At 34.6% G+C, this 27,844-nt stretch overlaps 1 protein-coding gene across 2 annotated transcripts; it reads left to right on the top strand.

The window, feature by feature from the left end:
• The first annotated feature begins 271 nt into the window (after positions 1 to 271).
• Cops2 (COP9 signalosome subunit 2) lies at positions 272 to 27,223 on the top strand. Of its 2 annotated transcripts, none has more exons than XM_020160575.2 (13): positions 272 to 427; positions 9,987 to 10,100; positions 10,720 to 10,797; positions 14,263 to 14,388; positions 16,330 to 16,419; positions 16,549 to 16,626; positions 18,594 to 18,768; positions 19,253 to 19,431; positions 19,551 to 19,603; positions 22,479 to 22,576; positions 23,826 to 23,908; positions 24,643 to 24,701; positions 25,308 to 27,223. In XM_020160575.2, the coding sequence occupies exons 1-13, from the start codon at positions 374 to 376 to the stop codon at positions 25,450 to 25,452; spliced, it is 1,332 nt and encodes a 443-aa protein (XP_020016164.1). In that variant the 5' UTR covers positions 272 to 373; the 3' UTR covers positions 25,453 to 27,223. The 2 variants fall into 2 exon arrangements, with proteins under 2 accessions (XP_020016164.1, XP_020016163.1); XM_020160574.2 differs by having other exon boundaries at positions 16,309 to 16,419.
• The last annotated feature ends 621 nt before the right edge of the window (positions 27,224 to 27,844 follow it).

The following is a 27,844-nucleotide window of genomic DNA, read 5'->3' as shown; positions in this document are numbered from 1 at the left end:
TCACCAGAACGAGATGTTTCCAGAGTTACAGGGTAGGGAAGGGACTGTTCCCTCACCCAGGAGGCTGGAAACTACTCAATATGAGCGCAGGGTTTTCTTACGCCCCTCCGCCCCGACCGCCGCATCAGGTTCCCTAGTTGCTATGTTTAGTTGCTAAGGCTTCAACCGTCTCGCAGGAAGTGGGGTGATGCACTCCCTTTTGGCGTCGTAGCAAATCCTCTTGAGACTGAGCGCATTGGTTCCGGGAGAAAACTCAGCTCCTCTAAGAGCGACGGGAAGGAGAAGAGAAGCTGGGAGTGACGCCTATGAGCCGCGGAGGATTGTGGGAGGAGGTTGTCTCCAATTTCTCCTCCCCTCCCCCCTCCCGGCCAAGATGTCTGACATGGAGGATGATTTCATGTGCGATGATGAGGAGGACTACGACCTGGTGAGGCGCAGGGAACGGAACTTTGGGGCTGAAGATGGTGTGTGGCTTTCGGGGCCGAGGCTGAGGCAGCTGTGGCCTCTCTTGGTAGAGCATGTGCCCTTTCTGGCTTTTCCCCCCCATGCAGTGACAGGACGGGTTTATCTCCTCCCCCTTCCCGCACAGGGCCTGGGCCCTGCTTCTTCAGCATGGGGGAGGGGAGGGAAAGGAGGCAGTGCGGGGGGTCCTGGCCTGGCTCTCCAAGCCTGAGCGCGGCTTGGGCCCCACGGCCGCCCGGGGGCCCGGCGTCCGGTGCCCGGCGCCTCCCGCCCCTTCCTCCCCGCCGCGCGCGCGCGCGCCGCCACGGGGGCCGTGCGAGGTCGAGGCCCCGGCTTCCCTCTTGGGACGCAGCGTTCCGGGCCCCTCTTCTTTGAGCTTGAATTGAGCGGGTGCGACTTAGCGGGAGAAACAGTCTGAAAACTGGGGGGTGGGGTCCTCCTATGTCCAGGCCTGAGCACCAAACGCTTCTGGGGGGGGAGGGTCCCTTGGAAACAGCTTAAGTTTTGTCCAGGGTCAGTTTTGTTGTTTTTTTTGGGTGGGGGGGTTGTCAGGCAAAGGTACAAGGGAGAGTTCACATCAAAAAATTTAGTTGAAAAAGAAAAAAGTAATTGAACTTACTGCTCAGTTCTTTAAAAAGAAAAGCTGGGAGAAGGGTTTGCTTTTTGTTATTGTGGGGGGGGGGTGTTTTTTTGTTTTGTTTTGTTTTGTTTTTGGTGTTGAAAGGGTGGGGGTTTGAACCAATAGCTTTTTACTTGATTTGAGAAATTTCCCAATATTCAAAGCTTAAAATATTAACAACATAGAAGTAAATGAGTTTATTTGGTTGAATATGATGTTTTAAAGATGAAAGTGTTAATATGTGGATGGATTTTTAAAAACTCACCAACGTGTCAGGTTGACACTGAAAAGCACTACCTGTGGAAACTACAAGAAAATTGTCTTCACCAAAAAGCAGCATCAACTTTTGTTGGGCTTTGTGTGGCTCTTGTATATTATGGTGATGTTATATTACAGTAAAGTTGTGAAGTAGATGTTTTGGGAAGTCTCGTTCATCTTTTTAACTATCAGAGATTCTCAAGATACTGGTAATTGTTTTGAGTTAGAGTATAGTATATAATTTCTTTGTATAGGAGAATCCATAAGTCATTTCCAGTTAGTCTTTACATTAAAAAGGCATATTGTGTGCAAAGGGAGAGGAAAATGCTTGCTGTTCCTCGAACGTCATAGTAGTGATTTTGATAATTCTCAAAGTGAGGTGTAGAGTTTTGCTAATAGTTAGAGTTTCTGCCCTGCATTTTAGGTTTGAACAAACCAAGCTTTTGAGTTGTGGGCAGTGCCTTCAGTTCATTCAGAAAGAATGAGTTCCTTATGATATCTATGAATTTTTATGTATTACATGTTTAAATATTGCAGATGTTTTTGTAACTCTTTTAAATGTGTTTGTAGCTTTATGTTTTTACACATTTCTACTCATCTCTTTCTTGATCATCTATTGAATACACAGATTATTAGGACTGTGATTAACTTGTTTGAACATGGTTATTAAAATGTTATGTAGGAATGACAGTGAGAATTTTATCACTAAAGTAGCTGCAGGTTTTTGCAAGATTTCCAATTAAACATATAATTTTTGAAATTGGCTATATGTCCTCAGCATTTTAGGGCCGACACTACATGCACAGCACAATAAAGTTGAATGTTTCAGTTCTTTAAAAAAAAATTTCTCAAAGTAGTAAGATCTTGACCTATTACAAAATTAAATGAGATTGTCTCTTTTGCATTCCTACAAAATTGACGTTTTTCTTTTTCAAGCAGTCTGTTAAATAGCTCTCCCTCATCTGACTCATGTAGATGCCATTCTGGATTCCCAACTATATCAGATAATGGAAGCTGTTAACACTCCTTCTGCTAATTGTTAAAGCTTTTGGTGACTTTAAACTTTTTTAGTAATTTATTTTTTATATGGTAGTCAATTTCCTTCCATCATTGTACGTTTTTAAAGAAAGGATTAAGGGGCAGTAGTTGCCATTTCATGCTTACCTATCACTAGAAAACTTTCACTTGAATAATTATTTTGCTTAGGTCGTTTTGTTTTGTTTTGTTTTTCTTTTAATCTGTTTCTTCATATTTAAAAAGTATAGGATTCACTTGCTGTCTTTGGGAAATTTCTTTTTTAAAAAATGTGTTTCCTGGAAAATTGGATATCACTTCGTTTTAGTTAAGATGTTAAGTATCACTCTGAATATTTCTGACCACAGTGATACTCAGCATGTCTTTATTATCCACTGATACATTGTAATGCCCTAAACTGCATCTAGTGGAAATAGGTGGTTAGGATACCACCTGAAAAATTAAAATTCTTCTATATTGTTTTTATCCAAAAAAAAAAAAAACAGTAATTTGTGCTTAAAACTTAAAAGAAGAAACAAATTTAGATGAAATTCAGTATAGTTGTACTCTTAATTTTAAGATCTGTTTAATTTTGATTAGAGGCAGAAGCAGGCATTTTTCTAAGCATTATAATGTATGCAAAAGTGAATGGAGAGGTAGGAGATGGTACTGGTAAATGCCTTTTAATCTAGTGTAATTATTACATATTTGTAAGTTACTTGCTGATCTAATCATGCCAAATAATAATGTTAGTGCCATTCATTAAGTCAACAATTGAAGTTATCTACTGTAATTAGACAGTCCAGCCATTGTAGCATCAGAGTACTTAGTAAATCAAATAATATTTTTAGAATGGATTTAAGACAAACTGACTTCATTTCAAAAGTTATTCTTTAGTTAAAGTTCTGCTATATAGGCAAGGTATTGTATTTTTTAATATAATTACTTAAGTGAATTATAAGGAAATTGTCCAAAAAGAGAATAGTTTTATTTGGTTAAATATATTACCAGGCTGTGAGCCTCATTACCTTCCCCTAGTCTAGGTCATAGTTGGGATTAGTGAATGATGTTTATTAGTATGATTTTTCTTGTCCTAAGATATATATGTGTGTGTATATATATATTGTCTTAATATATGTTTTAGTGCTCGAAAATTTTACTTTTTTTTGGTGGTGGTGGTGTACTAACTGGTAGAACTCAGGGCCTTGCACTTGCTAGGCAGGCACTCTGTCACTTGAACTATTCCACCAGCCCCAAATTTTACTTATTTTGTCTATTGGGGTAGGGGGGTATCTTAGCTAGAGAATATCTTACAGAATCTCATTTGTCACCATTTCAGTAAGATTAGGAGAAAGATGAAGGGTCCTTCACTAGTGATGCGTGCACAGTGAACACATGTCTACTATATACATGTTAAGTTTAAAAAAATATTGAAGATAGGGCAATCCTTACTATCCCAGTTTTGTTAGGTGGGAAAAAATATAGAAAAATATCTGGAAATAAATTATCGGGTTTTTTTTTTTTAATTTTGCAAACTTCTCACAGTAAACATATTTTATTGCTGGGAGGCAGATTGTAGGGTGCAAGTGATGAACAAAATTATTACTTTGGGATTGGGGCTATAGCTTAAGTGGTAGAGTTCCTGCCTTGCAAAAATGAGGCCCTCAAAAAAAAAAAAAAATACAATGCTTTGGTCTCAGTTGGCCAGTAGTGATTCTGTCATTGCTCAAATTTTTAGAGTTCCTCCTAGGAAATTGTCTTTGGAGCCTAAAAAGCACAGTTAACCTACCTATTTTAAAAAGGTAATATGTATGATTCAAGTACAGAAAATATAAACACACATGTGGAAATTTCCTTTCCATTCCTGTTCCTCACCTGCCCAGTTCCACTGCCCCCATAAGTAAGCAAATAAACATCCAAACCCCCTCCTTTTTTAAACTAGAATATACCTTATATATTGTTCTGTACATTACTTTTTAGTTTGTCTTTGAGATTTTCATGTAAGTATGCAAAGAACTTTCTCTTTGTATAGCTAAATAGATAGTGTGAATGTAAACAACGTGCAGCTTTAAAAAAAAATCTTTAGGTAGAGACAGATTTTTGACCTTTTTGTAGTTATAACTGTAGGTGAAAATTATATTCATTCATATTTAATAACTAAGGTAGACAATCAAACTGGATGATGCAGTTTTAGTTTAGAAATGCCTGAGTCCAGTAAAGTTAGTTTTCTTGAGGATTTCAGAAACATTACTAAGATCCATGTATTGTCAGAATAATTTTACTGCCTTTTGGAGCTACTGCTTCAAAGAAAAATGTTGACTTGTAATATAAATTTTAGTAAGTTTTCAAAAAACCTGCTGTGTTGCCTCATATGTGTACCTTGTATAATGAAATTAGGTTCAAACAAGGAAAACTAAAGTAATGGGAGACAGCGCTTACAAGTTAAGAATAAAAAAGTTATGCTCATATATATAAGTAGCAAATTAATAAATTTAGTAATTAAGCAAGCATAAATAAATTTAATAAGTAATAAAATTTTAAGATTTTTCAGGTAAGTTAAATTTGTAAACAGTGAATATGCAACAAAGTGAATTTGTACCTGTACATTGCATTCTAAATGAATGCATAGACCTCAGTGGGAATTAAAAACTTCCCACAGGGAACTCCCATGTGACAGAAGAGGAACTAAAGCATTTCGAGCGAGTAATGTATGTAAATCTGTAGGACAAATTAGTGAGGCAGTCGGAACTAGAGCCCAGTTCTAGTGAATTTTATGGCTCTCCTCGAAAATCTGATTTGAAGACTAAAAGTTTAGGATAAATAAAAGATCATTTTAATTTTTGCCATAAGAAAAAAAGTTAAGAACTGTTAAGTGAAATTTTTAAGTTTAGATAACTTTGTAAATAACTTAAACTACAATGGCTACCTAGGATCTGTATTGTATCTGGCATTTAAGGATAATAGGTGTGCCTCCTGAGAGGTACTACTGTCTAGACCTGGTCAAGTATAAATAAGTCTTGTTTTTCCTAAAATACAGTTCTTAAGACTTGTATTGGTAACAGACCCAAGAGTACATAATTGAACCATGGAACTGACCCTATTTGTCAGGGCTGCATTCCCGTATGTAGTTAGAACTGACCCTGGCTGATGTGTGTTAATTTGGAATATTCACCCGCTTTTCACTTCGACTAAACATTTATTGAACACTTTACAAAAGTGTTGGCTCTGGAAGTACAAAAGATGAATAAGAGAATTCTTGCTTTTAGAGGTTCACAGTAGACAAAGTAAGGGGAGTGGGAACAGTATCCACACAAAGCTCTCTGTTTAATATCTATTTATATTTCATTTTCTTCATTTTCAGATCAAGCATCCACTATCGCTTTTCCATGTTTTTAAGAGTAATCAGTGACCAGGCTACTGTGCCTCACACTTGTAATGGTAGTTATTTGGAAGGCTGAGACCAGGAGGAGGTGGAGGAATGCAGTTTGAGGCCAGCCTGAGCAAATAGTTTGCAAAAATACCCAACACAAAAAAGGATTGGCAGATAGAGTTCATGCCTAACAAGTGTGAGGCCCTGAGTACAAATCCCAATACCTCCAAAAAAAAAGTAAGAGAGTAAGCAGTGGGCTTATCTGCTACCAGAGTGCTCTTCCTAAAGCCCAAATCTGTATCCTTGTAAAATCCTTTAGTAGCACTCCATCAGATCTGTCTTATTCTTCTGTTGTCCTCCTCTGTCCAATACAAGTTCATCTCTCATCAGTCCTTTGTGTATATTCTATACACACAAAGGGTATACACAGCCCAAACTATGTATGTATCATTCTTCCAAATGTGTAATATACTATTTCAAGCTTCCTTGCCTTGGCATATGTTGTTATTTCAGCTGCCCTTCCTCATCACAATTAATTCCTAGTCATACTTTATACCTGATTCAGATGTCTTTTTCTTCATCTGACTCTTGAGTAGTTGATTGTTCTTTTTTCTTTTTTTCTTTTTGGCTTGAACTCAGGGCCTCATGCTTGCTAGGCAGGCACTCTAGCAATTGAGCCACTCCTCCAGCAATTGTTCTTTTTTTTTTTGAAATGTCACCATACCTAGTATGTGTCTCTGTTTTGCTTTTATTGTGTTATGTTATAGTTTCATTTGATTATCTGACTGTTAGTAGACCCTGAGTACCTTGAGAGAAAGGACTTAATTTACATTTGTGAGCCCAGTACTTAATTGCTGGCATGTAGTCACATGATGATTTTTGGGTCAGTAATGGACCACATATAAATGATTGTAGGTGCACAAGATTAGGTTCCCTAGTGACATAATGGATATCTTAGTTTGTGTCAGCACACTCTATGATGTTCACACAATTAGGAAATGCCTAATGACACATTTTTCAGAATTTGTCCCCATTGTTAAACAAGGCATTGACTGTATTAAAGGCCATGGTTTTTAAGCATAAACAATTAAAGCATCTAAACAATAGAATCGTTCTTCTAAAGACTTTTTAACATACCATGTGTAAAATCATGCCTTTGTCATAACTGAAGAACAATTAGCTGTCATGCACAGCTTGTGGTGATTTGATTCACTGAACTGCAAATGATAGGTTGGTGATGTCATGATAGCTGGTTCAAACCACATGAACATGGTGTTACAGATCATAGCAAGGGACTGCCTATTCAAAAGTCAGTCAGAACATCAGCTGGGGCAATTCTCATGTCTTTATGTATATATATATTATCAATAACATTTAATGATTGAATCGCAACTATGCAAACATGCATTATAGTTAATTATATAATATGTCAAACCAAAATAATATATTCACAGAATGTTGAGAACTGGATTGAGTCTTTTGTCAGTCATTATGATTTTTTTTGGAGTTACACCATTTAAAATTTAGAAATGTCATTAATCTGAAACCTGTCAAGTCTCAAATTATAGGTGGCCAGTCGTCTACAATAATAGATACTCAGTGATTGAATGGAAAGGCCAGACGTGGCAGGAAGTGTAAAGATCCTGTTTCAGCAGTCTATCACTGGTTCAATAATTTTCCAGATAATTGAAATTAAGCTCCAATTTGCAAAATACTTTCAGTTTCCCCCTTGCTCCATAATTCTAGTCCTACTATTGTCATGTGTACCTCTCAAGTTCTACTTCCCTCTTCTTGTGCCCTGGTCTGGCTGTTTTTTGTAACCTGTTCCTGGCCAAGAACCAAAAATAAATTGACTCTGAGGATCTAAATTCTTAAACTTCGTGATAAATATAAATCAGAAATATTTTTCATTTACTTCCAGATTTAGGGTACTCTGAAAGTGAGACTTAAACATCAATTCTCTGATACAACTTAGACACAAGTTTTTGGAAATGTTTATGTTTTAAAGGTAAGACAGAGAACTGATTTCCAAAAGCATAAAGGAAGTTTCATAGCTTTGGTTCTTTACTCCAAGTCTTCCTTGAGGAGATGGCACTTTAGCTGAGATCTGAACTGTGTCATAGTTAATAAGATGAAGAGCTGAGGAGAGAAAGGAGTAGCCTGTAAAGGTAAGAAGGAGTTTGGTTACTTGTGAGATAAGGCTGTCACAGTGAGGAGTCAGCTTTGTATTATTTTTAACTTAACTTTATGAGCAATGGGAACCTATTTCTGAGAAGAGAAGGGAATGAGACAATTTATATTTTATGAAGATTTTTCTGGCTGCTTACCATGAGAAGAGTGGAACTTAAAGGTTGAAAAAAGAACAGCAAGGCAGAGTTTGTGGATGAAAGTTGCTTGGCAGGGAAGGATATGGCAAGGGAGAAAGAAGGTAGGTGTATTTAAGATTTATTTTAAAGGTAGAATCAACAAGAACTTTATTCCAGCAATATAACTGCTTCTGCTTCCTCAGTTGCCTCCCATTGTTTATGCTGTTGTTGCATGTGCTGTTTCCTTTACCTTCTCTTGTTTTGTCTCGGAAGCAAACTCCCATTTATCTTTCAATAAGATCATGTTACAGCATCATTCAGTCACTATGATACACAGATAGCTTTTGATTCTTTATCAGTTTTTTTTGTTTGTTTTATCGGTTTTATTATACTCAAACCTAGATTGCAAAAGTAAAGAAGTGAGGGAGTCACTAAGAAAATGTATTTACTGCCCATAATTTGGTCTTGTCCCTACAAATGTTCCAAGGGATTTTTTCTGTGTCAAACAACCAAATTCCAAGTCTTAAGTCTGTGACACTGAGTGCCACTCTTGTCCTCAAACAAGGAAATTCTCCTCCAGAGGGTGCACATTATAAAGCCACTGTTTGATTATTGAAATATTCATCTTGTGTTAATGTATTTTTGAGCTTTTTAATCACTTAAACTACATTTCAGTGTATTTTTCCTTATTCCTCTGTCTTTGAGACCACAGAATTTTTCATAAAACATTTTTAAAGAAATAAATTGTATTTGGATTACAAAGTAATTGTAATGCTATTCTTGTCTTTTTGTGTTTATTCCCCTCCAGTACTGTTCTTAATTCCATATAAATTTGCCCCTTTGTTATGACTGATAGCTGAAGAGGAAATAATCTCTATCTTGTTTGTGGCTTCCTTTAAAATAATTTTCATTATGCCAATTAATGGATATTTTGTCATCTTCATTATTAGATTGACCTTGGGACTATTTAAAACTTGTTTACACTGTTCCACATAATAGTTGTTTTATTCCAATTTTTCCTTCTGCCTTACTGTTTTACTTACGGGAAGATTTCATAAGGTTATGTAAACCCATTTTCCTTTACTTATTTTGATTTGTTGTAAAGCTTGTTAAATTGCATTAATATAAAAAGCTATAGCGTAGGATGCATATGAAACATTTTTATCATAGGTTGCTGGTGGATCAAGCCTGTAATCCTAGCTACTCGGGAGGCAGAGATCAAGAGGATCGAGGTTCTGAAGCCAGCCTAGGCAAATAGTATGAGAGACCCTATCCTGAAAAAACCCTTCACAAAAAAAAAAAAAAAAAAAAGGGCTGGAGTGGCTCAAGGTAAAGGCCTTGAGTTCAAAACCCTAGTACTGCCAAAAAGAAAAATTTATCAACATGTAATTTTAAGCATAAGACTGCTCTGCCACATAAAGATTACCATCCTATCTAGTTAGGCATGTGTGAGAATAAGGAAATTTAGACTCGGGGAATGGGAAAAAATTAGAGTATGGACCCTTACATTAGATTTTTCTAATATTCAGTGATCAACAAAAGATAATCACTGGAGAATTGGTACTTCATTAGCCAGTTTTAGTTCTTTGCATTCTGCTCTTTTGTGTTGATTTTATGGAGGTTACAGTTTTTGTTTTTTTTCTTTTTTTGGTGGCACTGGGGTATGAACTCAGGGCCTCACACTTGCTAGGCTGGCACTCTTACCACTTGAGCCACTCCACCAATGAAATTAATTTTGATCTGAAAGAATTATTTCTACACTATTGTACACTTGATTCCTTCTCCATTTTTAAACAGTGGTTAAATATCAATGACATTTTACCTATGTGTCCAAGGTTGTTTTGTTTTTTTGTAAATGTATGTTTTTTCCATTCTAACAGTATTCACTTTTTACAGTGCAGTGTGTGAGTTTCTTCCCCCCCCTCCCCAATTATTAGCTCTTTCTTTCTACACACAGGAATACTCTGAAGATAGTAACTCCGAGCCAAATGTGGATTTGGAAAATCAGTACTATAATTCCAAAGCATTAAAAGAAGATGACCCAAAGGCAGCATTAAGCAGCTTCCAAAAGGTTTATATTTTTCGAGTTGGTTCTATTTCTTAAAGTTTATTTTTTTAAGATGTGTTAGAAGTAATTTTTCACTATATCTGAAGTGATTTTATCTCAGAAATGTGTTTTGAATACTTAATAATAATCCTGTCAGATAAGATTGAATTATGCACCACAAGTATATATTTCAAAAGGGCTACACATTATTTTTCCAGTCAGTCTATCTGTGAAGTAGGGTTATTGTCCTGAAAAGCATGCTAGCTTTCTGGAAGGAGAACCTGTGTGATGGTAAATTGTATTATTACTACATTCTTGTTCATTTTGGGGACAGATCATATTGTTATTGACTTCAAGAACACTTGGGTTATTCAAGTGAGTTTGTATATGTATAAGCAAGAGATAGTTCTTAACCTTTTAATGAAAGAACTTCAAAATAAGCTTGTTTATCTATAAGTAAGTGATTCAAGACATCTTTTTCTTCTTTTCATCCTTTTAAAAATGATATTAAAATGGTGGAGTTTGGGGGGAAATTTTTTTCATGAATATGATGTAAAATTAATTCAAAAATTAGACATTGGATGTCATTAGAAAATAATGTGTTAGTATTGAGTTCCACTAAAAATTTCTTCCCTTTTTTTAGGTTTTAGAACTTGAAGGTGAAAAAGGAGAGTGGGGATTTAAAGCACTGAAACAAATGATTAAGATTAACTTCAAATTGGTAAGATTTGTTTTGAGGGGACTTAAACTGATCATGAGTAAATTCTGTACATTAAAACCTTATTAGAATAGTTTCTGCTGGGTATTGAGGTGGGGGGGGAGGGAGGGGGCGGGGTGGGGGCAGGGGGAAGAAATGAACCAAGCCTTGTATGCACATATGAATAATAAAAGAAAAATGAAAAAAAAAAAACCTTATTAGAACAAAATGCCATTATAGCTACTTCTCCAAAATAGTTCTGCCCTTCTCTCAGATAGCCATGTGGCTCTTTCCACATTTAATTGAGGTCTCTATTCAAATAGCACCATACATCAGGGTGGCCATCCCCTGACCACCTGATACAAAATAGCATCCTTCCCTTCAACACTTAATTTTATTATACCCTGCTACATCCCTTCCCCCTAATTAATAGTAAGCTCCATAAGAGCAAGATTTTGTTTTGTTCACTGTTACAGTCTTAGCTCCTGTAATAGTGGCTGGTGTTTGGTAGGTACTTAAACATTCTGTTGATTGAACTCATAAGTTGAAATTGTCATGATTTTATACTCTCATGAAATGCGAATCCTCAGTTTCTTTAAACTGGACGGATAAGATTCAAAAGCACAGGGTAGCTGGCACCGGTGACTCATACCTTTAATCCTAGCTACTTGGGAGGTTGAGTTCCAGAGGATTGAAGTTCGAGGCCAGCCCACGCATATAATTTGCAAGACCTCATCTCCAAAAGAGCCAGTGCAAAATGGTCTGGAGGTGTGACTCAAGCAGTAGAACACTTGCTTTGCAAGTCTGAAACCCTGCGTGCAAACCCCAGTCCCACCTTAAATTAAAAAAAAAAAAAAAAAACAGTGCAGGGTAGAAGTAGAGGGGAAAAGAATCAGGAGATGAGATGAAAGGACCAAGTACAGACATGAATCTTACATCAACACGGGTAGAAAACTTTGGAGAAAAAGATAAAAGTTGGAGATTGGTTTAGCAGAGCTAAGTAAGCACTTGGGAGGTATAGAAATATAACTAATGAAAAGATAGCGGAAAACCTGTATCACGTTCTTTTTCCAGTTTCTGTATTTCCTGTATGCCTTTCTCTTCCCATTTATCCCATCTATCTGGAATCGAACTCTGATTAACAGTATCATCCAGTTAACTTCCACTATTCTTACACACCTATCTTTTGTTGTGTTCTCACTCTGTTATCATCTCCTACCTTTAATATGAGTGGTCCTTCATAGCATCTCCTACAAAAACTATACATTAAATATTTTGGCTCATTTCTTCCCAAGAAAACTATCAGGACTGCTCAAAATATGGTAAATGTTATTAAGTATTTTGTATAATTCATTTAAGTGTAGTTCACAAAGGACATATACTTTACATTTACCCTTTCTAGTTTTGCTGCTCATGTATTCTCAAAGATCTTTTTGTTGCACAGAGCCCCTGCACTTTGTTTCCATATATTGTTTGTGAAAATATTAAACTAGTATTTACTATATTTAAATTAACAACTTAGAAGGCTACAGAAGGAACAGCAAGTATCCTAAGGGACAGATTTTTGATTAAGCAATCATAATGACATTAAGGGCTGAATGTTCAACTCTTAAGGGTCTGTGATTTGAAATAATACCAAGAATTCTCATAGAAATCAGCTATATTAACATACTAAGAGAGGTTCGTTTTTATAAGCCTGTTTAAATAGTATGCTACTCTTAAGACTTGGTTTTACCATTTTACATTGCACAGAGATGGAAAGGATATTTGTATTTTATGCTATTTTGTCTACCTTCTGTTTGCTCTAACAGCATCTGTGAACAAGTTGTGATTCAGCAGAGTGGTTTCAGCTTCGGTCTTTGCTCTCGTTTTCTCGTTGTACTCAGAGTAGGACCCATATTGCTGTGTAGTTAGGCAGAAAAAACGTAGGAAGATTCATTATTAACTGCGCTATGTAGTCATCACTACAAATAAAACAACTTTACCCAGTGTCCCTCAGTCTTTATTACAATAACTGATTTTTGAAAAATGAGCCTTAAAGTTATATAGCATAAGAGATTTAAATACAAAACTAACTTTTTGGTAAAATCCTATTTTAGTACCAAGATATAATCTCAAAGTTGGGACAGTCATATTTCTCTGATCTCCCTTTTCCTATAAAATATTTTCTGTAACTTAGGTTTTAGTAGCTCACTAATTAGATGCAGCCCATTATCTCCTCCCACATGAAACTTGTGACAAAAAATAGTTTGATAAATACAGATATCTATGTATTTTTTTGCTGTTGGAATCAGGATTTGAACTCAAGGCTTCCCGCTTGCAAAGCAGGCACCCTTTGTCTTGAGCCACACCTCTAGTCCATGTTGCTCGGACTATTTTAGAGATGGGGTCTTGCAAACTATTTGTCCAGGCTGACTGCAAATCGTGATCCTCCCGATCTCAGCCTCCCAAGTGGTTAGGAGTACAGGTGTGAGCCACTGGCACCCAACTAGATTCTATCATTTATTTATTCCTTACCCTGATAAACACGTGTTCAGTTAGTCTAAGCAAAAAGCATTTATACCTGCCAGTGCTCCATCTCCTTACTTAAAAGAAGCAGACTCAGTAAAAAAGAGAAATTAATAGCAATTGGAGATTGTGAAAACAGGATGCAAGCTAAGGGTTAGACTTCTGAATTGACTTACAGAGTGTTCTTAGGAATAATAAACCTCCCCCAGATATTAACTGCTGGACGTTACACTAGTGCCCCTTGTTTCTTTAGATCTTTCATGTTTCCTGGAATAATCCACAGTAGTATGAATAGTTATGCAAGGAGTAGCAACATTAACTGTGTCTACTATTGAGTATGGCTTTAGGTGGGAGAACTTTTGTTTTTGTTTTTTGATACAGGGGTTTCCTATGTAGCCCTGACTGGCCTGGAACTGGAGAAATTACAGGCTTGTACTACCTTGCCTGGCTGGGAGGACTTTCTTGACATATAGAGATGAGTAGTGGGGTCTGAAGAGATTCTTTAATTTCACATTTTTATGTGGAGCCAGCCAGTTAAAGGGACAAAGAAAACATGTAACTCTTACTGAGGAACTTCCTAATGAAGTGGTGAATCTTTAAGGAGAGTATAGCTGATGTCTACATAGCTGGTACCCAAGCATTTGAAAAGTTGGATTTTATTTTATTAAATAAACATTCTGTGAATATTTTAGTAGTTCTGTGTTTTAAATAAACGTGTTGTGTGGTGAGGAATAATGCTTGAAACTTGGACAATGTGGAAGTTGCACTTGATTTATAGACAATTCATAAATTTTGTTTGTATGTCTGAATTTAAGATAAAATGGCTAGAGTGTTCCTGACATATATATTATAAAGGCATATTATGAATTATATGAACTATATTTCAGTTAGGTAATATATGTACTATTTTATAGTCATGTGTACATATGTTAGTATGTAGTACATAAATGTATCTAATAATGCATTTTTCTTTCCTCACAGACAAATTTTCCAGAAATGATGAATAGATATAAACAGCTATTGACTTATATTCGGAGTGCAGTGACAAGAAATTATTCTGAAAAATCCATTAATTCTATTCTTGATTATATCTCCACTTCTAAACAGGTTAGACTCATTTTTTTCCTTGTACTATTCAGTGTATTATTTATAGTAAGGGTTTTGTTCTTTAAAGATGAAAAAGGCCTACAGATTCTACTAAAGTAATAATGCTAGTTATTACTGCACTTCAAAAAGAGGATGTGCTATTTCTTGATTTTAGTACTAATTGTGTAATGTTAAAAGCTAATAACTCCAGCTTAATATCTTTAAATAATACCTTCAGACACTAAAATCATCTGTAAACAACGTTTGCACTTACACTTAGACTCCTTACAGTTACTGTCATAGTTCCTGTATTTCTTTAATCGATTGTGGTGGTGATGATTGAAGCCAGGGCCTAATGCATGCTAGAAAAGTGCTCTACCACTGAGCTGCATGCCTAGCCCTCAAAGTACCTTATGATAAACTGTCTTTAGCTAGACATTGGGAGGTGTTAAATATTGAACATTGAATCACAGGTTGTGTGATTTGACTAGATTAAGATCCTTCCTTAAGAAGAGTCTGTACTCATACTAATTAGTCTTAGTGTCAATAGGTGTTCAGTAAATGCTTTTGCAAGGATAATAATTGACAGAAGGAAGAGCTGATGATGAAAGAAATGAGCATGGAAATAATAGTACTTTCATTATTCTGGATTTGGATTGTTAAAAAAAGCAATGCTTTTTTTTTTTCCATTTTGTGATGTTGGTTTGAGATAGAGTCTCATGAACTATTCCAGGATAGCTTTGAACTGCCATCCTCCTGATCTCTGCCTCCTGAGTAGCTAAGATTACAGGCATGAACTACTGGTGCCTAACTTCTTTGAAGCAATATGACTCTAAATTTGACCTTTCTTACTCTGATATTTGAGCACAAGATGTATTCTGTATCATTTAGTATTCCTTTTTGTACTCAATTATAATTAAGTGTTCTCGGAATCAGCCTCTTATTTTCTGTCTTTTCCATTAAATGTCATTTTTAAGATAGTTCATTTCTGTTCTTCATATTTTAAATATATAATGGGAATAGAAGAAAGATAAACCTTATTTAAATAGTTGTATTTACTATATTAATGCAAATGTATATTTTAATGGAAAATATATTTGTAAATATAGTACTCATGTTTTATACATACATATTCTTTTTTTTTTTTTTTTTTTTTTTTTTTTTTGGCAGTACTATAGTTTGTACTCATGGTTTCGTGTTTGTGAAGCAGGTGCTCTACCATTTACACTGTACCTCCAGCCCTTTTTTTGAGATAGGATCTTACTGTGTAGCCCAAGCTGGCCTGGAACTTAAGATTCTCCTGCCTCTACCTCCCCAGTGCTGGATTACAGGTGTGTACCACCACATCCAGCTTAAATAATTCTAAAATTAGGTTACATATTATTGGGCTTTTTATTTTTATTTTTTTTCTTTTTGGTGGTACTGGAGTTTGAACCCAAGGCCTCATGCTTGCTAGGCAGGCATTCTGCCAAACCTTTTGTTGTGTTGGGTATTTTCAAGATAAAGTCTTGCAAACTGTTTGTCTGGACTGGCTTCAAACTGAGATCCTCCTGATCTCTGCCTCCTGAGTAGATTACAGGCATGAGCCACCGGTGCCCAGCTCCAAGGGCTTTTAAGTGAACAAAATATCACTGTTAACAGTGCAGCACATCATTTATTTCTGATAATATAAATGAGTTATTGAATTGGGAAGGACATACCTGCACCATTATAAGCCTAAGAAAGTATGGCAATAAAACATATAAGAAATTTTTTTCTACATTTTTTTAAAACAAACATAAAAACAGATCTGGGCACTTCTTAATTTGGTCTGTTAGGTTTTGGACTGCAGAAGATATTTGATAAGATAGTGTGTCATGTGTATTAAAGTTCAAAGATGCACTTTTAGTTTGTTCAAATTAACTTTATTAACAGGTACAAATTTGCTGTTTACAATTATAGAATTCTGATTTTTTATGTCAGATGGATTTACTGCAGGAATTCTATGAAACAACACTGGAAGCTTTGAAAGATGCTAAGAATGATAGACTGTGGTTTAAGACAAACACAAAGGTAACAATTATAATTATGTTTTTTTTTTTTTTCTTTTGATGAGTGGGTAAATGTCCTTAGTATTCTCTCCTAAGATACATACCTTCTTCAGTTAAGACCTTTGATTTTAATAAGTTTACTTTTTTACAGCTTGGAAAGTTATATTTAGAACGAGAAGAATATGGAAAGCTTCAAAAAATTTTACGCCAGTTGCATCAGTCCTGCCAGGTAGTATTCCCTTATATTCTTGTTAACATTTCTTTTTAATAAAAAAGCATATGAAATAATTATATTTCAAATATTGTTTGGGGATGTTTTTGTACAAGCATCCATCCCACAAATAAAATTTAGAAAGTTTTTAAAATACTAACAGTTAGACTTAGACAGGAGCATCATAAATTCAAGGCCTACTACATAAAGAGACCCTGTCTCAAAATACAAAAGCAAAAATAAAAAACGCTAATTTTTTTCTAAGTAATGCCCTTCTTGTTTTATTGCTAATTTTAATTCTTATACTTTATGACAGGAGGTATGGTTACCAATAAACAAATAAACCACTCATACTAAGAATAAGCCTTGTCATTTTAGTTATTCACTCTAGGAAAATACAGCACATATAAGAAAGATAATTTTATGTTGTAATTTATGATACGAATCCTGTGGCATTACTGTCTGATAGAACTTAAAGTGATAGTGAAAATGTTCTATGTCTGTGCTATCTAGAATGGTAGCATTTTGTACATATAGCTAGCTATCAAGCATTTGAAATGTGGCAGAGGTCCTGAGTTTTTACTTTTAATTAATTTAAATATGAATAGCCATATGGTTGGGACAGCACAGCTCTCACTTTAACTGGACCTCATTTTATACTTCTTTTTTCATCTTCATCAGATAAGCCATTTGATAGTAGTTTAAATTTTATATGGAAATTCTATTTTCAATATTTTTTAGCTCTTTAATGGTATGTACTATTATTTTAATAATACCTGTCATTTCTATGAATAGGTAAAACAATCAAGAAATTATTCTAATCACTTGTGGGTATTTTAACATAGTAATTTTGCTTTATAAAGCAGATTAGTCACTTATGAGTTGTTTCTTATCTACAAGTTCTTAGATAAGCTTAGTTTGGTAAATAAAGAGCTGTAAGTTGAGTCCCACGTGAAATGGAATTGGTAGAGAAACTTTGAATGGAGAAGTATCTTTCAGTATGTACATAAGGGATACTTAAAAAAAAGAAAACCCTCTGGAGAAGTCTTGCTTGGTTTCCTTAGGAGGGTGACAGAAGTGCTATCTGGATTGTAAATAGCATGATAGTACATGTGTTGATGGAATCATGTGGAGACAGATGCATGATAATAGGGACATGTAGGTTGTTTTGCACGACACATATTTTACTCTGGGTATGATTCATTATTGAACAACTAAGCCAAATTTTAAGTTGAAAGACCCAGTTAAATAATAAATTTTGGCTTAGTGTATGCAGTGTTTGATATTTATGGCTATCCAACTATAGACCATATGCTGTTTTTCTTAATGCATGTTTTGTGGCCATCTTTCAAAGTCAAGCTCAAATGTCACCACCTTTGAGTACTTTGACATTCCCCCAGGGGAGTTAGCTCTTTCCTCTTCTCCTAAATGCTTCAGCTAGAATCATTATATTGTAATTTATCTGTCATAGTAACCATCCACTAGATTGTGAACATTCTGAGGTGAGGAACTTTATTTTACTTTGTATTTCCCCAAGGAGGCAATCAGGAAGTGGTTTTTTATTTAATTCGTGGATCGAAAGCAATTGTGAAATTTGGGAGAAACTATAAATAATTCCCTAGTTAAAAACATAAACATCAAAATATTTCACGCACACTAAAAACTTCTAACGACTTTTTCCTTTTAAAAAAAAAAAATGGGCAGTAATGGGGATTGAACTCAGCCCTTGTGCTTGCTAGGCAAACGCTCTCCCACTTGAGCCACCCTCCTTGACCACTTTTTCCTCATCCAGTAACTAGAAAGTAAAAGGGATGTGTAGGTTTCTTTTGCCCACTAAAAGTGGTATTCTGAGTACACTGTTCCCAAATAAAATTTAGCACTTTTTCACACAAAAACGGTATCATAGACATAGGGTTCCCAGGCCAACTCAAATATCACTAGGTTGTCTCTTAATCCTGTCTTGACTAACATATTTGCTTTCTTAGACTGATGATGGAGAAGATGACTTGAAAAAAGGTACACAGTTATTAGAAATATATGCTCTGGAAATTCAAATGTACACAGCACAGAAAAATAACAAAAAGCTTAAAGCGCTCTATGAACAGTCACTTCACATCAAATCTGCTATCCCTCATCCACTGATCATGGGAGTCATCAGAGGCAAGTTTGGTTTGGAGAGGGTGGGTGGTCATGTGGGAAGGTAACAGTTAACATTGCCTATGACTGTACAATTCTGAAGGTTGTTTCCATTTGACTGAAAGTAAATGGTAAGGTATTAAAATCAATCAAATGGTTTAGTCCTAGAAAGAAAATAAGCTGCATTCTTGTCTTGTGAAAGTTACAACAATAAAGAGTCTATTATTTTTAAATTCACTTTATGAAACCCTATTTCTGATTTATAACAATGTGCATAAAATTATTTTCTGTTTCAACTGTGGGTAAAGATTTGCATATGATTGGCTGATACTTGATGAAGAACTTGCTTGTTAGCATTAAAGTACATACCCTGAGCCTTCTGAGCTTCAATTACAGAATTCAAATTCTGAAAGCCAATGAAATAGTTTTCATTCGGTCTTTATAAAGTAGTCAATCTTGTTATTACAGAACTGAAAATGTTTTTTTTCTCATGTTTTATTCTTTCTAGAATGTGGGGGTAAAATGCACTTGAGAGAAGGTGAATTTGAAAAGGCACACACTGATTTTTTTGAAGCCTTCAAGAATTATGATGAATCAGGAAGTCCAAGACGAACTACTTGCTTAAAATACTTGGTTTTAGCGAATATGCTAATGAAGTCAGGAATAAATCCATTTGACTCACAGGAGGTGTGTGTGCTCTGTTAATTTCTCTTATCAGCTATCTTTTGTATACCTAAATAGTACTCTTTGCTTTTTTTGTTCACAGACATAATTAGTTTTTTGTGTTTTGTTTTTTTATTGTTTAGGCCAAGCCGTACAAAAATGATCCAGAAATTCTAGCAATGACGAATTTAGTAAGGTAAGATTTTATGTTTCAGTTAAGGTAAATTTCTTTAGAACAATTCAGAGAGGAGAGAGAAAAAAACTTTTCAAATTCAGTTAATGTTCAATATTTGCTCTTTTGTATTTTTGTATGAAATATACAAAAGTTCATGAGGTTTTTTATCTTCTGAAGCCATTTATTATGCTGTTTCAGTTAGTCACAAAATCTTTTAAAACCAAAATCCTGTTTGGTTTTCTGTTTATTTATTGCTGTTTGTTTTTCTTGTTAACCATGTGTTTATGTGTGTTTGTACCTGCATGCTTGCTGTTTTCCAGTGGAAGACTAGTTGTGAATGTCTCAAAACATTGTTTCACAATGTCTACTGCCTCTTTTTACCTTAATCCAAAATAAAATTATTAATCAGTCCAAGATAAGTCAGGAAAAGACAGCATACACATATTTATTTACTCTTGGACTTTCTCAGTGACAAGATGATTTTCTGAGGTGTAGGGTAAGGAGGCAGAGGCTCATTCTGGTAAGAAATCCAAAGATTTACTGAGTATTTCCTCAAAGAAAGATGAATAAAATGATAGTTAGCCATGGAAGATCCTGCCATAATCAGTTAATACTAAATAAAATTACAGTGGTTAAGACCAAACGAAAGTTTAGAAGAGCAGGCCTGGTTTTGCAAAAGAAGTTAGTAAGCAAGAAAGACTTTCCTTTAGGCCAGGAGTAAATGCCACTCAAGCTTGTGAGGACTTTCTTTGTAGAAAAGTGCTAAGAAACTGACTAATTTTCTTCAAGTCCTTTGTTTCCAGTTGGACAGCTGAGTTTACCAAAGCTGGAAAAATGTAATTAGCGAGATAGTACAGTTTTTTTGTTTTGCTTTGCAGATATATAGATAATTTAACATGCTTTTAGTAAACTTTTTTCATTTAAAAAAAATACTATTAGACTATAAATTTGAGTCAACTATAGATAAACTTTATATATATTTACTTGTAGAGATGGCTTATTTCATGATATTAACTTCCTCCTTTGTAAAATATCCTCATTTACTCTGTATTTATTTGGCTATGACTTTTACAAGTAATTAGGTTGTTTTGTCTTTAAGAAACCTTAATTTTAGCCATAGAAAGGAAAAATAAGCTTTTTTCTAGGTGAACAAGGAATGTTTTGTGATAAGAACCCTAAATTGACACATTAGAGATCATTTTCTTTATTGTTTACTTCTTTAATCTACTTTGTTTGTTGAATCAGTCTGGTTTTAGTTGTGAAAGACTTCTCCATCTTGGTTTCAAGCAATATATTTCATCTACATTTAGCCACATTAACTGTGAGCTGATTTAACTTCAAAATACATTTTAAATGTTTTGCCCATGAAGTTAACTTGCTAAGCAACAGAGTAAACTGAAAACTCTTAAGGAAATAGTAAGGAAAAGTTTTTCGCTAGACATTAGTATCTTATAAAAATGGGTTAAATACACTAAAATGGATTGAAGAGCTGATTTATGAAGCCTTTGAAAATAGTAATTGTGTTTGTATATTATGTCTGTTTACTCCAGTGAAGTCTCTGGGATCTCAGAAACTTATTTTAATGATATATGTTTACCCCAACAAGTGACCCAAAGTATCCCACAGTTTTCATAAGATTTAAAAAGACAAATAAAAAGAACTACTGAAGTAATGGGAAAATGTCTCACAGTTAAAATATCTGTGTATGCAAATACATGTCTGTAAATGTTTTCTCTACTTGAATATGTCCTCCTATAGTATATTACAGTAATGTATTTGGGGTAGGTAAGAAAGTAATGCTTCCTAATTTTATCTTCCTAGTCAGTTGCCAGCAGACTAGAGGAAAATAATTCCTGTTGAAGCACTTGAATCACCTGCCCCTAACATGAAGTTACATTGCGACCCAACAGATGGAAGCACAGCAGAGGGCGTGCAGAATGGTTGATGATATGTCTTACATTTAAAGCAGACAGTGGTGCCATATCCAGAAGGTTGGCTTCTTCCTTCTCAGCACCTTTAGCAATCCCATAGTGCCTTACAGAACTATTTCAAGAGTAGATGCTAGATCCCTAAAGAGAATTACGATCATAAATCAGCCTTTGGCCTTCTGCAGCAGGGGATTCCATCACTCTACTCTGTGTATATGCTCACTTGGCACTCATTATCTGCCACTGACGATTCACATGCTGTTTCTGCTCTGTAGTTCAGTGGAATTTTTAGGGTATAGAAAGATTTGAGACTCAAATGTTTCTTTTGAAAAGTTTTGGCAATTGCTGGTAGCTTTCTAGAAGATAAAAATTAGGAAGCTGCATTTTCTGAATAATCTTCATAGAGGATATGCTTTGACAGATAAGGCCAAGCTCCTTATGTATTAGTGTGCATGAAACCTGGTTTCTTTCATTAGGAACTATTAGGAAATAAATGCACAATTTAGTTATAAAACATCAAAGATTGAGTAAGTGTTAAATGTTTTACTGTCAACTTTAAACAAAACTAAGATTTTGAGATTATTTTAAGTAGCTGTGTATAAATACAGTTCATGATCCAAAAAAAGACTTATTTATCCATTTGTACTTTCCTAAAAAAGTAGCATTAAAAGGGAAATTTGGGGATGGTGAGGGTGCTGGAGATTGAACCGAGGGCCTCATGCTTGCTAAGCATGTGCTCTACTACTGAGCTAGATCCCCAACCTGAAAATTGATCTTTTTTTCAGAAGGATGTGTGTCTATCTGTATATATGTATGTGTGTGCATGTGTGTGTGTTTAATTCTGATTGCCATGATAGAAAAAGTAATACAATTTAGATTTTTGAATATAAAAACTGCAAAACATACTCTGGATTATGATTTAATGTATGACTTCATGTATGACAAATTTACACTTTTATTTCTGTTAGTGCCTATCAGAATAATGACATCACTGAATTTGAAAAGATTCTAAAAACAAATCACAGCAACATCATGGATGACCCTTTCATAAGAGAACACATTGAAGGTATGTTGTTCTGCTAACTGAATTTAATTACATTGTGACTGTCAAGCAAATGCTTCTTAATGGAGTTGCATATGATTAAAGTATAGTGTTGTATCTATATGCTGTCATGGTATATGAAGCTGTTCTAAGATTGCCAATTTTGTATTAATAATCAGGTTCTTATAATGTTCATTTTATTTGAGGAGGCTTTTTTTTTTAATTCATTCATGGTTTTTTTTTTTGGTAATACTGAGGCTTGAACTCAGGGCCTCGGGCTTGCTAGGCAGATACTCTACCACTTGAGCCATACTTCCAGCCCTTTTTGTGTTTGTTATTTTGAAATAGGGTCTCCCTTTATCCCAGGTGGACCTGGGCCACAGTCCTCCTATTTGTGCTTTCCCGTATAGCTGGGGATAAAGGTACATACCAGCCACTGATTATGGGGGTCTTATAAATTTTTTGCCCCAGGTGTCCTTGAACCATGATCCTCCCAATTTTCACTTCTCAAATTGCTAGGATTACAGGCCTAAGGCACCACACCTAGCATACCTTTTTATTTTAACTTAGATATTGTTGTTAGTTGATTATTATATTAAGTTAAATGTTAACTTTTAACATTTGTCAAAAAGCTTTGAAAATACCTGCTATGTATAGATTATGCTAAGATGCACTTACTACAAAAGGTAAGGTATCATTGGAAAGGTTTGGTTTCATGCCAATCTGTAATAAGTTCTGTTGAATTACCAAAGATAAAAATCTTTATTCTGAAGCCTCTTAAAGCTCCAGTGGTCCTACCTATAATGAAGCTATTTGAGAGTTTTTAAATGACCATTTGGAATAACTCATTTAAATACTTAAATTTGTGGTGCATCACAATAATTTGAAGAATAATTCAAAAGTAATGTTCTGTTTTCCCTTTCTTTCTCATTCATATTTTTATCGTAGTTCTTTAATGAACCCAGAATGGTACTATACTTTGCTTGTGTGGAAGAATGTAGAAGCATTATCCATGAATTCTAATCAAGTTTTAAAAAATTAAAAAGACAATTGTATATGAAGAAATTTAGGGAATTTTAAGTGTATAAAATATATTCTAGATTTGGAGAGCATCAAACAAAGAACTTGACTCGTATAAAATCAGCTTCTTCAAACAAAGCAAAAAGATACATTTTGAGAAGACAGACTATATAGTTAGTTAATATAATTTAGAAGTACATGATTCTTAAAGATATACAAACTATTAAATTAAATATTCATTTTTGTCTTTCAGAGCTTTTGCGAAACATCAGAACACAAGTGCTCATAAAATTAATTAAGCCTTACACAAGAATACATATTCCTTTTATTTCTAAGGTATTTATAACCACAAATTTTAATGATGTTTATAATTAGTATTTATAAATGCAGTATACCTATCTTCCCTTTTCAAAGAGTAACTCTAACTTGGAAGTATTATATAGTACTACATTTTTAAAATTTAGTGTACCATAAGGGCTTTGCTTTTAATGTGACTTTTTCTGGGGCTTCTTGTTTTAGAAAAATTGAATTAGTGGAAAAGAACCTTAAAAATTGTAGCAGAGAAATTGGGAATCACTAAATATCTAAAGATTTCTTCGGTCTCAAGTAGGAAAAAGAGTAGTGGCTAAAGTATATCACTGATGAAGGGCCAACCTCAACCGCTATAAAACCATAGTAGGAGTTTACTTCAAAAGTTACAAAATTAGGGCTGAGGATTCGACTCAGTGGTAGAACACATGCCTAGCCATACAAGTTCCCGGGTTCAGTCCCCCAGCAGCATCATATAATGCTTTGTTAGACCTGTGTTCTAGAAGATCTTTTGAAGTAACTGAATTTATTTAAAAATCTCTCCATTGTCAAAGTATAGCTCAGTAGGAGAACACTTGCCTGCATGCCCGAGGCCCTGGGTTCAACCATCAGCATAACAAAAAAACCAAAAATGATAAATTTAAGAATAGAAACTCTTCGCTGATTTTCCTTTCAGTGGTGAAATATCAGAATGATTATGTAAGATCATAAAGTATTTTAAAATGTTAATTAGTAGAATGATAATGAATCTTTTGTCTTAGGAGTTAAATATAGATGTAGCTGATGTGGAAAGCTTGCTGGTGCAGTGCATATTGGATAAGTAAGTACTCTTCAATTTTTTTTTAATCACAAAATGGGACTATAAATTGTGAATAATGTTGAAAACAGTAGCAGTTGAAATCTTGATTTTCCAAAGGAAAAAAAAAACCTCTGCAGCCATGACTCCCTATTAGAAGAGATACATGTGTATGTATGATAATTTTTGATGAATGAGTATCTTCAACTCATGATCTCTACAAAAAATCTAAGTGGTTTTTCAGAAGAATTTCTCACTCAGTATATGACCTATTTACAGCTAAAGAATTACTTAGTGAATATTATTGTGTTTTTAAGTATAGGGTATATGGTACAAAACAACTTGAAATTATATCTTTTTTAAAAGCAGTATGTTACCAGAAGCTTGACAGATAACATTTGCCCTTTATCAAGTAGGTGAGTCTATGTCTCTTGATTCTGTCAATGAAACTGATAAAAAGGAGCTGAAATCTGGTTTCTTAGTTTGAATAAGGCAATAAGTGCCATAACTATCCACTCATTTAATGTGGCAACAGTTTTTTCTTTTGCATTTACTAATATTATAGATATTTTATGAAATATTAGTTTAGGAGTCATACTTAGTGAAAATGATTTATTTATTTATTTCCAGCACTATTCATGGCCGAATTGATCAAGTCAACCAACTCCTTGAACTGGATCATCAGAAGAGGGGTGGTGCACGATATACCGCCCTAGATAAATGGACCAACCAACTAAATTCTCTCAACCAGGCTGTAGTCAGTAAACTGGCTTAACAGAGAACAAGCTTTTACAGACGTACTTAAGACAACAGTACAGAGATGTAATCCTTAAAAGAACTGGGAATGGCAAAACTACTGTCGGTTGATGTGTCCTGAAAATTATTGGAGTTATGGCAGAAGTGCTTTTTTGATCAACTGGTTTGTGTTTTGCTGCTGCATTTATCCCAAGAAAAACAGCTTTAATCTCCAGAAGAAAACCAAAATACCATGGGATTTATGCTGTATTGACATCTTGCCCTAAACATACAACATCATAGTAATTTGTCATGGGCAACATGACCAGAGAGAAGATTTTTGTCATGATTTTAAATACACTGACACGCTACTGTTGGTTAAATTTAAACATGTTTTACCTGCAGAAATTCTCTCACAAATAACCTGCAATAACTTGAAATGCATACCCTTTTGAACACTTCCTTTTCTCATGTATAAATGAAAATGTTTGCTGCATTTTGCAAAATGTCAATTCTCCAGAAATGTGTCCGTATATTTCTGTACCTGCAGTGGTAGTAAAGGTTTAGATGAAACCCCATAATTATAGTGGCATACTGTCACTTAGGTTTCAAGCAGCAAAATAAACAGTGCAGCTCAGAAATTGTAGTTTGGTTCTTGATGTGTTTTTATTACATTTGGGGTTTTGTTTTTTTAGTACCTTAGAAATTTCAAATAATTTTATCTTCAGTTAATGATTAAAAAGCCTGGGGGCAAATAAGTTCGTTATTTGCTTTCAAGTTTTTAAAAGTATTCTTTATTGATAAGTAAGGAGAACTACTTTCTAACAAACACTTGCATAGTACTTATTTTGACAGTGATGCTTTAAAGGAATAAAGTTCTTTTTTTCAAAGAATGATATTCCTTTTAAAAAGAATTAACTTTTAACTCTCAGAACGTCACTTTAAGCAAATATGCCAGAACATAGACAGCTAATGAATGTTACCCTGCATAGTGATGATGCTGGAAGATTATTTTCTAATGCCAGCAACTACCATTGCCCAAAACCTCTTTGCTCTTTTAGAATTGCATCCAAGGTTATTTTAAGTCACAGACTACTAACCTTATACATTGTGTTTGTTTTTTTAAAAAGTGTTTCCGAGCTTGATTGTCTTTTAGTTGTCATTATTTGGCACCAGATGACAGTTTCCAAAAGTTAAGTCTCACTTTGATTGAGGTAATGCAGGAAATATGCAACTGGTTTGAAAGCAATCCTAAAAGAGTTTTAAAGATATTTTGTGCAGTGGCAGTATAGTTAAGAGAATGAACTGTGGCCTTCCAAGGTGACTGACTACCTTAAAGGAACTCAGCTCATTTGAATGTATTCAGTTTGGGATGTATTTGTTTCATTTTTTTTTTTTAAGTTCACATTATTTTATAGTGTCAAAAGGAAGAACTAAAATTAACATAACTTCTTTGGTTTTTCTATTGCTTGTTATGTAAAAACTTGAGTGGCAATTCAGAAGGAAGACTGTTGTAACTGAAGAGTGATGACCAAGAATTTTGATCATTAAATCAAATTTTATAAACAGTGGAAGGAGCATGGACTTAAAACAAGGCATGCTTATTCGGTTTTGTCAAAATTTTACGAAAATATGTGATATATATTTATACTAAAACTATATAATCCTTAGATTTAGGAAAGCAATCAGTTAATGTCTTTAGCAGATTAAAGCAGTATTAAATACAGGTGTAAGTTGGAGATTGTAGAAAACTGAAAGAAAACGGAAGACAAAATGTCAATGTTAGGGAATAAAAAGTTTAAGATATAAAATTATGTGTATTTTCTTCTCTTTTACATAAGTCATTTGTGAAAAGTGTGCTAACCTTTTTTTTTTTTACAGGAGTGTGATATTCATTAGGATTTATTTTTCAATATAATTTGGAGACCCTTTGTTACCCAAATAAAAATAACAAGTTTCTGTGCCTGTATTCAAATATGTATGAATGTGATAACTTTGGGAAGGTAAAACCCTGCTTAAGTTTGAACTGATGAAAACAGAAGTGAAAGGATTTAAATGATGTGATTTAACTCTCACCCTCACACTCATAAAGTATCCAGGTTTCCCATGATGTCTTTACTGCTTGCAATACTGCATCTTTTGGTTTCTAGAAAGCATGTGTTTGTTATTCTTTGGAAAACTGGACCAAGTATATAATATCTAAAGATATAACCTTTAATTTACCATAACTATCTTTATCACACAGGCTTTATTTACTATAGTGTTCCCCAAATACAAGTGTGTTCTTTTCTTGTTAGTCATTTGCCACTTTAGTTCTAGCATGCAGGTTTTTTGATGTATCTTAAGTCTAACTAAAAGATTATTATTTTGTCTTTTTTTAAGAGCTTTTTGGGGGGTTTCATGCATCAAATTTTGTTGAGTTGAATCTTAGT

Source organism: Castor canadensis, chromosome 2 (assembly GCF_047511655.1).
Source record: "Castor canadensis chromosome 2, mCasCan1.hap1v2, whole genome shotgun sequence".
NCBI lineage: Eukaryota > Metazoa > Chordata > Mammalia > Rodentia > Castoridae > Castor > Castor canadensis.
This window is presented reverse-complemented; position numbering and strand designations above follow the sequence as displayed.

Coding starts and splice junctions, on each gene's coding strand:
- Cops2 (XM_020160574.2), top strand. CDS start 374: ATGTCTGACATGGAGGATGATTTCATGTGCGATGATGAGGAGGACTAC. Junction 428..9,986: donor ATGAGGAGGACTACGACCTG/GTGAGGCGCAGG, acceptor TTCTACACACAG/GAATACTCTGAAGATAGTAA. Junction 16,627..18,593: donor AGTTGCATCAGTCCTGCCAG/GTAGTATTCCCT, acceptor TTGCTTTCTTAG/ACTGATGATGGAGAAGATGA.